We start from the raw sequence: 16,600 nt of genomic DNA on the forward strand, positions 1-16,600 counted from the left end.
TGATGGAACAGAGCAGTGACTGGTGAAAAGCGCTGCTGGAGCAGATGGACAGTTAAAGGAGCTTTTGACAAATGCCAGTGACTGGCCCTGAGGGCTCCAAGCGGACACTCACCTGATGCCAGTTTAATCTCCAGGGCGGTCCGTATGAGAGCCATTAAAGTGGAGGTAAAGTGAACCGTACTATCTTCAGCTATGGGCATGTTCATCCTCACCAACCGCTGTGGAGTCACGAACACAGATAGTTTGTGATTAATATCACACATGACTGCAGGATACAGAAATGACCATAACAAATGACAGGAGGAGTTTGCATGCTGAGGGAGAGTAGTGACTTGGTCTATGTAATTTCCCTTTCATCAATAGTCATTTCCGAACTCTCATCTCAGCACACAAATTGTCTCTTCAGGACATCAAAATGCGAGGAGGGAGAGAGTGTGTTTATATTTCATGCAGAGGATAAGTGATGTTGGAAATGGAAGATGTTTTGCCGCATTTCTCCAGTTAGCAGACAGTAAAGCTGTTTTTGTCACACTGAGAACAGTGTAAGCTTTAGCCATTATTGGAGGTTCACAGGTTTCTCAGTAAATGCGATTACATAAACAATCTTACAATGATTATGCTTAATAACCTGACAATGTATAAGATCATATGAACACTTTGAGCTGTTTGTGTGTATTTTAACAAGTTTAAGCAAAAACTGCTGTGACTTCAACTGGGGGTAAAATATAGATCTTGAAAAATCAAACTTATAATATTCTTTATCCTTTGTGTTTGAGGTCTCAGTAATAAATACTGCCAGTTTGCATGCGGGCAGCTATGACTACTGTCCACGTAGAGAATGCAGATGCACTAGCGCACTGAAATGTGAAGTGTTGATGGGCTGCTTTTCTTGTGTTTTTACAAAGTCAGCGATGACCTTCAGAAAGGATGATGACCAGAGAGCGAGAAAAGATAACCTGCTGACCAACCAAAACCAATAGCCACAAATGCACAAACCAAAAAAATGTGTCACTCAAGGTGAAGCCAGAGTAGACGCTTCACACATTAACGCACCCAGCATTAATTATAGTGTTTAAAAGAAAACAGATGCAAAATAAACAGAGAATGGATCTGTTTCTGTGGTGTAGCGTGAAGGAGCGTAACATCATGCACAGGGACAACGCTCTGCCTTCATTAGAGTGCGTAGGCCAGCACAGACATCTTTCCACAACAACTACCAATGAAAAAGGGAAAGGACGCTCCACTGAGCACACATCTACAGCAAGCTTTCTTTCTTTCCTCCCTGTTGATTCAGTGCTCTGAACTCGGGGGAAGTGGGGGCTTGTTCTATTTCGAGCTCGCTGGAGAACGTCGCATCCTCAAGCCTTCACACACGCAGACTGTGTGGCTTCAGAGAGTAGCTCGGCAGACAGACACGAACGCGCGTCTCTTGAACGTTACCCATTCAGACAGCTGGAACAGGGTGTGTAAACTTATTGACTCGGAGGCAGCTCCCAAAGTGGCAGAACGGCCTGCGACCAAAACAGGCAGCACTGTACCAGCGACGCTTGAGATTCAGTTTTGATATTCATATTTTTTACTTCCTAGTTTCTTTTATACAGTGAAAGACAAAGAATGCAACAATTTTAGTACTGCTGCAGATGAAATTGAGTGCTGACTGTGTATTTATTCTGCTGTGTACTTTTGTTCTGTTTTGAAATCTACTGAGCAGCCTATGTAGACAGAATTTTCAGGGCGTTCTCAAGACAAAACCCCTTAGAGTTTTCTATCAACACTAGTGAAAAATAAATATAGTAAAATGTATTTGAAATACATTTATTTCATGCTAAGAATACTACAAACACATTTACACATTTATGTGCTTAATAAAAATACCCTGCAATTGTACTTTTAGTAAACTAAACTGGTATACTTAAATTCTGCTAAGTTGGAACAACTAATTTTGTGCTTAATGCACTTTAATTTGTGTGGAAGTCCAACTAAAGATATACTGAAGTTTATTTGATTGTGCTAAAGTGGAACTATTGCAAGTATACTTCAGGTACACTTCAAATATCTTGCATTTAAAGACCAGCTTTATTCAAAGATCATATAATCCTCATCAACAGTGACATTAAACACATTTTAGTCTTAATATTAAGGAATGTGCATTGTGCACAAGTAGTACTCCAAATAAAGTTTAATTATAACTTTTATATCAGTAAGTCTCGAGCGATATGTCAATAGATTTGAACTATACTTAGTATGAAATAAATGTATTTTTTTTACTAGGGAAATCTAGAGTTTTATTACCATCCATCAGTGAGATCAAAAGGCACATAAAAAAAAAGAGCACAACACAAAGCCACACACACAAAAAAACACTTCCACAATTAGAGCACTGACTGATCAGCCAATGAGAGGACAGAGGAGGAGCTAAGGAACAGTCAGGGGGGTGGGATCTACCTTATAGGCGATTCTTGGAGGACATTTCTTTCCCAAACCTAGTGGAGGGGACATGTGGCGAAGCATCTCGTACATTTCGAGGTAGGACATGCGTCCACTTCACAGGGGTGAGTTCAAAGGTCACACAGACAACAAAAAGGAGAAGGAAGTAGTAGTGGAGAACATGAAGAAAATGTGATGTGAATGAAAGAAATAAAGAAAAAGGAACAAACAAAAAAAACATCGTTATCAAGGATTCTGAAGGAAGGTCAAGGGTATCCGATACCATCCTGTCTCAGAAGGACGGATGGATCACGCCTGCTTTTAAAGCGACAGGCTACCAGTGATCCAGGGATGAAGAACATGGCATGATGGGATTGGGCTGCAGTCTGGAGCTTCTGTCCTTGCATGCTAGGACGCACCACAGCTAACCAATCAGATACTCAGGAACAAAGCTAATATTTGGTCTAATTTAAAGCAGAGCAAATAAAAGCTGCTCTAGTACATCGATATTTACGATAAGTGAACATATGGGATTAGTTTGGGATGAGGGATTTAGCATTTGGCTTTGTTTCCTGGTTACCATGGTTACCAATATTAAAATTAGTAAGGAAAGAGGGGGAGTATAATCCAATCAGACATTAGCACTTTCAGGCATTTTATGGGCATTCATTTTTCACAGCACCGCCCCGTGGAGGGAAGGTGTGTTTTCAAACCTTGTATGCCACCCTATTAGGGCACTTCTTTCCTAAACCAAGAGGGGGTGAGATTACACGCAACAAATTGTACATATCCATATAGTGTATCCTTCCGCTGCAAAAAATAAGATATGTGTTAAAAAGACACAGAGTTTAATAAATTTTTCCACATTCCGTCAATATCTAAAGACTTCATGCTTATTGAGATAACTACTCTCAGCTGTGCATTTTTTAAAGTTAAAATGGATTACACTGACAGAGAGGATAGGCTTCAAATCCGTTCTGCTCAATACAGACTAAAAGTGGATGGCATGCAAAGGATAAATTTGCATTCCTCAGCATAGACAAAGCTTGAGGATTTGATGTTAACCATGGTCACACAGTAAAATGGGATTCTTGTGACTTAAGGCTCTGAGTAAATCAGACACAGCGCCAGTGGCGTACCCTCTTAAGCTGGCATCTTTCAACCACTTAGTCTCGAGTTGTCACATTTTTTTAAAGTGGCACTAACTGCCAGCGACACCGTGGAGGAGTGATACGCACCAGGCGGCAGGGTCGTACTCAGCCCAAACACGGATGAACTCGTCGAGGTGATGAGGCCCGAGAATAGAAGCGTCACGTGTTAGGTACTCAAAGTTATCCATGATGACAGCGACGAACAGATTCAGCATCTGATGGTTGTAGGATAGAGGAAGAATTATGTAAAACAGGAGAAGAAATCTCAATTAAATAAAAAAATCTTAGAATTATGTATAATAACAGATTAATTTTATTTTTATTATTTTTTACAAGTGGTGTCTTGTTGGCTAGACTTTATAGGAAGTTTGCACTCATGAAAGCTGCTACACTGTGCAATTTAATGTTTTGTGCACGGTTTCGTTTGTGCATATACATTAGTGGTCAACATTTTGGGTTAAGTTTTTATTCATTTATTTTATTTTTATTTTTTCAAAAGAAAACACTTATGTTCACCAAGGCTGCATTTATTTGATCAAAAATACAGCAAAACAGTAATATGAAATATTATTACAAATTATAAAGCTGTTTTCTATTTAATCCACTTAAAAAAAAGTAATTTATTCCCTGTGATGGCACTGCTGAATTTTTAGTGGTCATTCAGAAATCTATTTAACATGCCGATTTGGTACTTAAGAAACATTTCTTATTATTATCATCACAGTTTTTATAGAAATTTATAAATTTTTTAGTCTTCTTTGATGAATATAAAGTTCAAAAGAACAGCATTTATTTTAAATAGAACATTTTGTAACAATATAAAATCTTCACAGTCACTTTTGATCAACTTAATGAGTCCTTGCTGAACAAAAGTATTAATATATATTATTTCTACAAAAATAGAATGAACTTCTATTCTAAAGAATAGAAAAAAACAGAATTAACAGATTTAAACAAAAACTAAATTATGTCATCATTTACTTACTTTAATGTCTTTCCAAATATGTATGACTTTTGTTTTCCTTGTGGTAAACTAAAAGATAACTTGAGCAGAATGTCCAAGCTGCTCTATCTATAGATTGAAAGTGAATGGGGACCAAAGGTTGACAAGTTCAAAAATAAATCCCTAACTTCTGCATTTCATTTCAAGCATTCTACAGTAGTAAAGTAGCTTTTTGTGAGAAACTAAATTGTCATTATTTGCTGACAATCAAACTTGACAACTGTGGTCACCATTCACTTTCATTGTATTCAAAAGAGCAGCTTGGACATTTGGCTATAAATAGCTCTTGTGTTCCACAGAAGAAAGTCATAAAGGTCTGAAACAACATGAGGGTGAGTAAATGATGACAGGATTTTCATTTTTGAATTTGTGTGTCTGTTTGTATTTGAGATTTGTTCCACTAACCAGGAAGGAACAAAGGAAGATGAAAGAGACAAAGTAGAAGTAAGCAAAGTCACTGCCACACTCTTTTCCAGTATATCCAGAGTCACGGTCACATGGCCTTTCACTCAAACAAGACAGCATAATTTCATGCCAAGTCTCCCCTGTAGCACTCCTGTAACATACAAATAGTGAGAGGCAGAAACTATAGATTCACTTGTACTAATTTTTAACAGTTGTGAGAGCTGATATTTTAAGAAGATGAAACAGATGAAACAATGACTTTACCTGAACAACAACATGAGGGCCTGAAAAAATGTTTGGAAGTTATTATGGATGTTGATAGCCGACTCCTCGGACAACATGATATTACCAAACACCTGACATAGAGAGAAAAGCATGTCAGCATTCTAATTTTGGATGCATTACAGAAAATGCAAGCATTTTTGGTGGAGATAGGCTGAGAATTCCTGCAGGGACTGTGTCAATAATTCAGACTGCCTGGAGGGTATGTGACAGTAAGCATCTGCAGTATTAACAAGGCCACATACACATTTTCCATAAAGTGTGACTCGTGCTTATGAATTTTATAACTTTATGTCAGACAGCAGACATGCAAACAAACACACCGACTCTACAGAGTTGCAATGCACTGACAGGCAGTAAAACAAATCACAATAATCTGTCAGCCACATACATTACAAAAGCACATCCAGTGACCATGGATGGACACAGTCTTTTAAAGTGGCATCCATATAGTAATAAAAAAAATACATTTATACACTTTTCTGCCACAAATGATGCATATTAAACCCAATGCTGAGAGTGCACTTTTTATTATTCTGGAAATAATTGACCTGTCTGTCAGTTTGTAAAAACATTCTGTGCCAAGTTATGTCCAATTGTCTTGTCATAATCATCTAAAGGCAGTAAACTTTGTAACCTTTGCACAATATATGCAAGGAATACCAGAGAGGGAGCATTTACAGAGAATCTTAAATAAAAACATGATTGAATGAATTAATATTCTTATTGACCCCAAACATTTAAAACGGTGCACTAACAAAAAGATTACATTTAAATTAGCAAAAATATAGGTTTCACAATTATGATTTAAAACACTTAGGAATGTCTTGCCCCACATATTTTTGTTACGAGGTAAACACATTTCTTGCAGAATGAAGGATATGAAATTGTCTGTGCTAATCAACAGAATGTTACATAATGTAAATAAAGCTTAACTTGAACCATGACTCTAATATGCTTACAATTCAAATCATACTATAAAAAAATACTAGAAAGATTGCAAAAACTGGTTCAAAAGCACGTTTTACACTGAATGATGAAGCAAACGTTGAGTTGGCAGTAGGAGTTCCAAGCGTACAGTTGATTACATGGCTTACTGATGATGTTGCTTCCCCAGTCTTACAGGATACAATTAGCATTGATTTACAATGCAGTCCTAATCTACTAGATGGCAGACGCCATCATTTCCAACACAATCTGGGAGATTGCCTGTGCGTCCTTAAATGAGCAATCAAACTTAAAGATGAGATCCAACCGAAAGACTTGAACAATGGCTTCTTTTTCATAAAGCCTATGAAGCTTTCAAATGGAAAAACACCACCTGCCCATGCAAAACAGCCTGTGCTTTTTACAGATGACTGTGGTCATTCAATGAGCCCAAGATCAATAATCTATCACGTTAAAGCTGTAAACGTTAAGTGAGATGATTGTAGCAGCTGTGGTGATGAGATCTCAGATGGAAAGGTTGCATGAAGGGTAATATTTATGAGAGTCTTTTAAAGCTTGCTGGATCTCACCTGCATCCCAATGATGGCGTATATGAAGAAGAGCATTGCAATGAGGAGACACACATACGGCAGAGCCTGAGGACAAAATACAGTTATTTTACAGACAAACAATTATGTTGAACTGTCGACAATGTTGTCTAAGCTGTCCAAGTAAAGTCAAAGGTCAATTTCTGACCTTAAAGGACTGAACAAAGGTCCAGAGCAGGATGCGAATGGTATAGCCCTGCCGTAGGAGTTTAATGAGACGGGCGGCCCGGAAGAGTCTCAGGAAACTCAGATTAATCCTCTTATCCTGGATACAAGCAGAAAGAGAGATCAGAGACGCATCACTGGAACTGTATTTAAACCCGAGACAAGGACACATCCTCAATCAAGTTAGTGTCAGCAGCGGCCTCTGTTAGATTTGTTAAGTTTACTGATAAGGTATTAAAACTAGTTAGTCTCATGCAGGACAATGTTGTTCATAGTCTGGTAATGATGCATGAATAGTCTTGCATGAACATGCTTTTAAATAGAAATAAACAAATCCGTTAGGGATGGGCAATATGACCACAGTAAGATATTATATCACAGCAGGGTTATTATTGGTAACTAAAACTAAAAAATAATAATAATACATTGAAATAAAACTAATATTAACATGAAAATATTAAAAAAACCTAGGGCCAGATTTACTAACAGCTTGCACCAGCGCAAACCATCTTTTGGCTTTAAAATAATTCTGTCAGGACTTACTAAAGATGCCCAGTGAAGAATTAGCGCTGAAACGGCATGGACACAGTTATTTTTGCGCCTGAACTTATTAAATATTCATTTGAAGGAGTTTCCCTTTCAGGCGCAAAATTTATGGGAGGAGAGTATTAAAATGAATCACGCAATGCAATTTACTAATGTTTGCGCTCATCAAATTACTGGTATTTGTGCCATTATTTAACGCCCCAAAAAAGCATGCCCTAAACCAGGGGTGCCCAAACTCGGTCCTGGAGGGCCAGTGTCCTGAAGAGTTTAGCTCCAACCCCAATTAAACACACCTGAACCAGCTAATCAAGCTCTTACTAGGCATACTAGAAACTTAAAGGCAGGTGTGTTGAGGCAAGTTGGAGCTAAACTCTGCAGGACACCGGCCCTCCAGGACCGAGTTTGGGCACCCCTGCCTTAAACTATTTTGCGCCTGTGTCGTAAGTAGATCACCTGCACCTGATGAGCATCGGTTCTGTGTATTTGCGACTACGCTAATGTGCACTTCGCTTGGTATATTGCACTGGTCGATATGAAATGAGATGTTGCGTCTGTGTTCTTTAATTTGCATGTTGTCAGTAAATCATACGCAGAAATTTCCAAGCCCATCGGCGCTGTTTTGAAATTGCCCTGTTTAGTAAATCTGGGCCCTATTTTTTATTTACTTACCAAAGCAAAATTTTCATTCATTCAAGCTGAAGTACTAAAATAACTTAAAAAAGGCTAAATAAAATAAAAGTATATAGACATAATTAATAAAACACAAAATTACTAAAACTTGAATTAACTAAAATTAAAATAGAAAATAGAAAAATTGTTTAAAATATTAACAAAATTAAATTTTGTTTATCAACGATTAAATACTGCTATCCCAGTAACCGTATATACAGTGGGTACGGAAAGTATTCAGACCCCCTTAAATTTTTCACTCTTTGTTATATTGAAAAATATTAACAAAATTAAATTTTGTTTATCAACGATTAAATACTGCTATCCCAGTAACCGTATATATATCTATATAAATTCTACAATAGTTCACAAATGAAAGATCCTTTTTTTTCTTTTTATACGGAATTCAGTAGACACAAACCAATGAAAAATTATTCATAACTGACCTGAGAAACAAAGACCTACGTTAAAAACAAAACTTTACAGTATACGGCCCATATATATACCACACATCCCTAATCTTTTAATACTGGAAAAGGGAAAAAATAGGGAAAATCTGTTCATCACTGTGAATAGATCTTACATACCAAAAACAACAACAACAAAAAACCCTTTGCATCTCAGTATGGCGCTGGATTGAAACCGAGTCTGATCTCAGCAGGTATAACGGTGAGCATTTAAGATTAGGATAAAGAGGTTAGAGAGGAGGAGAAGTTTGGACAGAGACAGGCAGTGCAGGAGCGATGAAGCCACTTACCGTCTGCGCAGTCCGTTGGGAAAAGGAAGGGGACAGGTGCCAACAGAGATTTAGCATGGAAATAAGAGTCACAGTGAAATCGTTAGGAGAGGCCGGAGTCTGTCTCTGACATGCAGAGACGCAGCTGTCAAAACTCATTGGTAGAGATCTCCGGATTGTCATCTTCAGCAGATGATTTGCTCTTATAACAGGTTGAATGATTAAGGGGTGAACCAAATTTATTTGAAATCATCTAGTGCAAAGGTTGCATTGAGCTAAATGTGGTTTGAAAGTGCCCATATTTTATTCAAGATGTATTATATTTACTTTTGCGTGCAGTGCTATTATAGAGTATTATACGAAAAACTACAGAAATTTCATAGATTTTTTTTAAATCCACGAGTTTTGAAAATGTTAAATTTTGTAGGTTTTCCATGGAACCCTGTCAGACTGTCCCCATGATTTTAACAACAGACAAACTGAAAGCAGACTATAACTGCAACACACATGTAACAAAAAAAAACAAAAAAAAAAATGCTGAAAGCTCACAAAGAGACAAAGTTAAGCTTTTAGAGGTTCTCATCTGAAACATCCACTGCAGTAAGTTATATTATTCATAACATCTATCATATATGTGTTGAGATTTAAACTGATTTTATTTAAATACCTTTGAATTTTAGTTCTCAAACGCTTTGATGTGTCTCTTTGATGACTCACCTCGATCTCAGTAACCAGGATGTCAGTGATGCTCCCCAGCACAGTAACAAAGTCAAAAATATTCCATGCCTCCTTCAGGTAGTTCTACACACATTTAGAAAAACATAAAACTACAACAATTAAAATCAAATTACACCACAAACATCTTAAACAGTATCAAAAGCATAATATCAAATACATTAACATTAACAAAACCATAGGTTCAATAACCTTGGGTTAATACAAGCTCCCTTCTAAGATACCCAATTTTAGCCAAAATCCAAATGATATAAATCATAACATTCGAGTGAAATTTACAATGAATGTAATTTATTACAATTATCTATCTATCTATCTATCTATCTATCTATCTATCTATCTATCTATCATAATGATTGTGTGTGTGTGTGTGTGTGTGCATATATATATATATATATACACACACACACAAACACACATACATAAATAATATATAAACTATTTTTCTATTATAATTGTAAATAATTATAACAAATTGCAAAAATTATTATATTCTATTTAATATCAAAATGAATTTCTACAATAGTTTTCACAATCATTTGTAAAAATTGAGTACTATTATTTATTATATTTACATTTTAAAAGCTTAAAAGTATGCTTTATCAAACTAGTTCAAAAGCAAGTTATGAGCTTTAACGGAACGGTAATAGTTCCAAACCTGTATAAGCTTCTTTCTTATGTAGAACACAAAAGAAGATAATTTGAAGAATTTTGAAGAACCAAACAGTTGTTGGTCCCCACTGACTTCCATAGTAGGGAAAGAAATACTATGGAAGTCAATGGGAGCCATCAACTGTTTGATTACCAGCATTCTTCAAAATATCTTCTTTTATGTTCAACATAAGAAAGAAACTCATACAGGTTTGGAACGAGTAAATGATGACAAAATTTTAATTTTTTTAGTGAACTATCCCTTTAATTTCAGTTATGATGTTGCATTAAAAGGCAGGTGCTGTAGATGGTAATTCAGAGCTTTTCAGCAGAGCTGAATTTTTTTTTTTTATGAATTAATTATAATTACTCCACTTTAACTGTACACTTATTCCTTAGAGATCTCTTTTGCCATTTTGATTTTGATTTAGTTTAAGTATGGACCGTTTTTACTTGTGAAGACACAAGTCCTTTTTAAAATCTTTTACAATTCTAGTAAGGACAATGTGGCTCTTACAAATATAGAGAATCATACACGCACAAACTCAGGCAGACTGAAATGCAGAGATTGGCGAGTCGTGTAATAGATCTTTCATGGCAGGACAGTCTGTCAGGTGTCTTAGCCTTGGGTTCATGCCTCTCCTGAATGGAGCAAAGATTAGTCGACTGCTGTTAGACATGGATCCCAGACAGAACAACATGAGCGAGACCCATTCATCAACCCTGAGCTCCGAACAGGTGGAGGTAAATGCAAGCATCACGCACCAGAAAAGCTCTTAATAAATGAGCCTCATAAATGGAAATGGAGCTTGAGATGAGACCTTCTGCTGCAGGTCAGACCAGCCGGCACTGAAGAGAGATGTATGATACATTGCACACACCACTGCTCCTACTGTACACCCAACCACACTCTTCTCACCCACCGGGCCGTCATTAGCCTCTCGCTGATTTCACAGTTCTTGCAATGCTGAAAGCCCTGCGGGCTGGTCAATCAACCAACAGGGCTCCACTTTTCACTCAAATCAGTCATTCATACTCCTACTTTATTCAGCTCCTCTCAAATTTGAATCAAACTAGTTTTGAGTTTTTACTATCAGCAAAAAGTCTGGTCCACCTTGCAATTTATTCTGCACTATTCGACAGCAAAATTGACGTGCTGTATGCATTGCAGATAAATATGTTTTTATTTATGTTTTTTTTTTTCAGATGGCAGATGTTTCCCACTCCAATAAACCAAAGCCCCAATGCATGGTGTTTTGTTGACTGTAACAATGAGTTAATCAAGTTTGATCAAAAACGTTCTACCAGTTTAAATATGAATTGTGTTGATAACAGAATACTGGAAGACAAAAAATGCTACGTGGTAAAGCCTGAAATGACTAAAGTGCAGTGGGGGTTTTTTGTAAACTGACTGAACTTTCACAGTCTTGCTGTATGTATTTCTGCTATACGTGGATCGAATGACTAGTTTAGTATCAAACACTGATTGTAATGATAAAATATAAGTAATATCAGAGTCTCTCCATTCTCACCAGAGGGCCGAAGGCAATGACCTTGAGAATGCACTCCAGTGTGAAGAGAGCCGTGAAGATGATGTTCAGCCACTTCAACATGTCCTCATACGGATTAGGAGCATCATGGAACTACAGAAGAAGAAAAACACGGAGAGATAGTGACTCACTCTGCACTCCCTCAAATATTCAAAAGATCTGTAAAACAGGCTTTCAGGAGTCTAAAATTAGAAATGACGTATTCATAACTGAATATTCACGCACATCATTTCATATGCAATAATCAGCATTGCTGAGCCTCAGTCTGTGTGATGGAATGGCTCAGTGTTTGTCTACAACTTAAAAATAAAGATTCCAAAAGGTGGTTCACAGCAATGACATAGAAGATTCATTTTTTACCTTCATCATGAGGACCACTGTGTTGATGGCGATCATGGTCAGGATGGAGTACTCAAACGGAGTGGACACCACAAACTTCCATATCTTGTACTGGTAAGACTGCTTGTCCTGCGGCATGTAGCGTGTCAGAGGTTTGGCATTGATGGCAAAGTCGATACAAGCTCGCTGTAGATGAAATCAAAGCACAATTATCTCAACATGAACTCCTCAACAAAGTGTTGAAGTGAATGTCTACAAGCACAAAACTACTCATCACCCTGATCTTTCCATGTTTGATTACCAGAACAGCATTGGTATTCCCAGAGCTCTCTAAATCAAACGAATGAAAGGCTGTGAACGAATGAGTGCTAGAAGACAAACATCAAACCAGCTGCACAAATCAGAGTTACAGCAGTTTAATATTTAAACACAGGCTAATATCTCCTCTGAGAGAAGATACAGATATATAGATAAAGAACAGAGACAAATATAGAGACATCAGAAAAAATAGATTATCGCGCTGTTCAAAAACCAAGTGCTGCATTATGATGTTTGGCAGTTAAACTGACCCTATAACTGGACCCTGAAATTACAAAATAGTAAGTAGTAACCGTTACAAATAGAAAACAGTATTGTATTATAACAAAATTATGATTTACAAAACAAAAAAAAGTTAACTAATTCACATTTTCTAATTTAATTCTTTAATTATTATAAATGCATACAGAAATTACAATTACTAGCACTACCTGCTAAAAAACCTGCTTCTTAAACCAGCATAAGGTGGTTTAAGGTGGTTGAGAGACTGGTCTGTTGGCTGGTTTTAGAAAGGTTTTGAGCACTTTTCAGTTAATCAGGCAAGGAGACCAGCTGGCCATCCAACTAAACACCCGCTAGTTTCTATGCCTATGTAAAGCACTTCAAATCAAATATTAATGATGTTCAATAACAGTTTGGACAACAATACAGCTTAATAGGTTTTTAGAACAAAGCCAGAGAGTTCAAAGAGTTCTGACTGACTGGTCTGGTAGTTCCTCCTGGGGTTTAAGTTTGTGCTTTGTGCTTTGTGTGTGTGTGTGTGTATCTGTTTGTCAAAGGAGTTTAGTGTCAAGGTAGTGGAGATGTAGACGGACAGGTGTGCTGGCCGCACACAGGTGAGAGGAATTCTCTTAAGAGTGCTTCTCTTCCAGGCATCTCACAACTGTCCGTGCATGTATGAAACTAGACTTTGACCTTGAATTTGCATACACTGAAACTCCAATTAAAGCAACAGTGAATGGTGCCTACAGTTTGCCGTCACCCCATTTACTCGTCTGCTCACGGTTGATTTTAACTGACTACGTAAGCCTTCAACTGTCCCATCCTACCTCATTCTTTTCCAAGCTGCACTCTGACATGGCTTTATCTCCCTGCTCCTGGAACGTGATGATGATCAAAGCCACAAAGATGTTGACAAAGAAGAAGGGGAAGACGATGAAGTAGACTACGTAAAAGATGGAGGTTTCCATGCGGTAACCCGAACTGGGACCCTGGTCTTCATACGTGGCATCAACAGAGTGTTTCAGCACTCTAGAGAACCAACAAGAGAATGTCAGTAAGATGATCAAACATCGTCAAGATGATCATGATACGTTTTTCTCATTTTAACCCTTTGATGCATTGTGTCCACCACAGTGAACAGATCTTCAAAAGCATATAAGGTATGGTGTTACTTCCAAAACTACTAAGGGATTCCTCGGAAACATAAACTAAAAATGGTTAATGAAATTATATTTTAATATAATAATAATAATACAAATTATAAAAATTAAAGTAGTCATGAAACAGAAATTGAGATTGAAATTGTATTGTCTTTTCTCCTCTTCTGTGACATACAGTATATCTGATATATATATCATATATCATATATATACTCTCTATAAAAAGGCATAAAGTCAAAAAAAAAAAACGTGAACTATTTAAAAACTTTTGAATACCAATTTAAAACATTTTCTCAAAGTAGAACAGACCAAAAGCATCATCTTAAAACCGCAGAGAGGAAAAAAGTGTTTATATGCAATAGTTAAGATTACATCCGTGTCCACGAAAAACTCAAGAAGAAATGCGTAGATATCACGGAGTACCAGAGCAGCTCTTGAATGTTAAAGAGGGATTTAAGTTAAATGCGAAAAAACTTTCTGGATTTTCTGCATTACATTGCAGAGTCTCTCTTAACCAAGTATGTGTTTTTCTATGAAAACATGGAGTTAAAATTAAGAAAGCGGAGAATGGATAGGAACACAGATTACACCAGAGAGAGTTGAGCAAGAAGAGAAACTTAATCAGAACAGACAGAGTAAAAGGAGAAAGAGATCAGCATAAGAAAACCACCATTGAGTGTCCCTATAAGATCACTGTGTGTGTGTGGACTTACGTTGGCCAGCCCTCTCCTGTAGAGACAGTGAACAGGGTCAAAAAGGCCCACAGGACGTTGTCATAATGGAAATCATACTTCTTCCACTCGCGCGGCAGTGTCATGGCCAGTCCATCACTGCCAAACTCCAGGAACTGACCCCTGAGTACAGATACATCAAAATCGAACTTTGTCTTTATTTACTATTTACTTGTTCTTCCTGCTTGGATTCCTTCTTTCTTCCTTCCCATTTCCTCTCCTTTGCCTTTTTTTACCTTCTCTTTTTTACCATCTCTTTACTTCCTTCTGTCCTTCTTCTCCTCCCTTTCCTTCTTTCTTTGCTCTCCTTCCTTTCATCTTTCCTTCCTTCCATCCATTCCTTCACTCTTCCTTCCCTTTTATTCTTCAGTCTTTTTGTTCTCTCCGCCTTCCTACCACACTTCCATTCATTCACTTGTCATTTCCTTTCCTTTTCGCTCCATTCATTCTTTTTCTTCCCTCCCTCTCTCCTTCCTCCCTCCCCCTCTCCCTCCCTCCATTCATCCATCATGCAGAATATATCCCGACAGTCCAGCCAGAGCACAGCTGTACCTGCAGTCCTTCTCCAGGGCTTTGGATTCGTCGGTGCAGTGAAAAAATTTCCCCTTGAAAAGCTGCACAGCAATAACCGCGAAGATGAACATGAAGAGCATGTAAACGATGAGGATGTTGAGCACATTCTTCAGAGAGTTCACCACGCAGTCAAACACGGCCTGAGGACACACAAACAGCACAAATCAGATCTCCTGCAAACATCTTCTGGAGGGGACGGCCTCGCTGCCACACGCAGACAGTAATGCACACCTTCGTTAAATCCATCTGTGAAGAATGTGTCATTGTGCGTTAATGTCACCAGACCCTCGTGAAAGCACACAACTTCACTAATTGTAGGCTGTGGCAAAGTCTTAATTGATTACTGCTCCTCTCGCTCTACATGACTGCACTTAGGCTGAGGATAAAACAGGAGTGGGGGGGATGTGTAACTCTTCTCATTTTTCTGTCATTTCTGCTCATTTAATGTCCTCAGGGTATCATTATTGGCACGGAGTAGTGTATTTTTTTTCGGCATTAATGCTAATAAGATCTCCGTAGGCAGGATAAATGTCTCAGTGGCCCTGTGAGGATTTATCTGTGCATTAGTATTGTAACTAAACTTCAATTTAATTTTTTTGTCTATTATTTGCTCTAATGCCACTGGTGACGAATCTTCAGCCAAATGAATAAATGATGGTGTGAAATGTAAGTTTAAATGTATCATTTAGCCATGTAATAAGATAACAGTGAGTGTCTCTAAACCGATTTGTTTGTGTGCCTAAGTGTGTGATTTGATTAGAGAGAAAGATGCAGCAAGGCTGTTAATGTGGAGGTCTACACAAGGGGCATCATCCCTGCCTGCAAAACGTCCACACAAACAAGCACAGTAACACACATAATGTACCTAGGGAAACACTGACACAAAAACAGAAAACACTTGTTACTCTGACTTAGATTAACCAATTTAAAATGTAATTTATCTTTTACATATTTATATTAAACAGCTGTCTATCATAGGCTATATTTAGAATAGCATACTAGGCATAATTTGCATTATTCATGGATCACCTAGATGACTAAATTTGCCAGAAAAAGCAATACACAACCAGGCCGAAATGCAGAGAATACCACATCCCACAATTCATTTTGACTTGACTTTCTATTTCCATTGTGATGAATCTCCTTACTTACTAATTATTTGAACAGACTGCCAAGATTTCAACTGACTGAATGAAGAACTGATAGATCAGAACTGATAGATTTGCTATGAGTTCTAATGAATGATAATCTTTCAATGCGGTGTATCCGATCATATGTGACCGGTGCTGGCAAAATGAGTCCGAATGAGCAAATTTTCAAAAAATAGTTATTTTTATTTTCACATTCTCCATTAAAATACCTTCAAAATGATATATGACTTGTTGGAATCAGACAAAACTGA

General features: G+C 37.5%; 1 protein-coding gene across 1 annotated transcript in view; it reads right to left on the reverse strand.

Moving 5' to 3' along the window:
* cacna1bb (calcium channel, voltage-dependent, N type, alpha 1B subunit, b) overlaps positions 1-16,600 on the reverse strand; it is a 124,391-nt gene that overhangs the window by 10,655 nt on the left and 97,136 nt on the right. The window contains exons 29-42 of the mRNA XM_016551903.1: positions 15,178-15,338; positions 14,608-14,748; positions 13,562-13,763; positions 12,216-12,380; positions 11,838-11,948; positions 9,637-9,720; positions 8,941-8,943; positions 6,952-7,068; positions 6,786-6,851; positions 5,251-5,342; positions 4,987-5,137; positions 3,666-3,793; positions 2,446-2,542; positions 113-218 (exon numbers count right to left, since the gene is read on the reverse strand). Coding sequence (XP_016407389.1) covers positions 113-218; positions 2,446-2,542; positions 3,666-3,793; positions 4,987-5,137; positions 5,251-5,342; positions 6,786-6,851; positions 6,952-7,068; positions 8,941-8,943; positions 9,637-9,720; positions 11,838-11,948; positions 12,216-12,380; positions 13,562-13,763; positions 14,608-14,748; positions 15,178-15,338 — 1,624 coding nt within the window. The remainder of the gene's footprint in view (positions 1-112; positions 219-2,445; positions 2,543-3,665; positions 3,794-4,986; positions 5,138-5,250; positions 5,343-6,785; positions 6,852-6,951; positions 7,069-8,940; positions 8,944-9,636; positions 9,721-11,837; positions 11,949-12,215; positions 12,381-13,561; positions 13,764-14,607; positions 14,749-15,177; positions 15,339-16,600) is intronic.

This window comes from Sinocyclocheilus rhinocerous, unplaced genomic scaffold, assembly GCF_001515625.1.
Source record: "Sinocyclocheilus rhinocerous isolate Xijiao unplaced genomic scaffold, SAMN03320098_v1.1 scaffold585, whole genome shotgun sequence".
NCBI lineage: Eukaryota > Metazoa > Chordata > Actinopteri > Cypriniformes > Cyprinidae > Sinocyclocheilus > Sinocyclocheilus rhinocerous.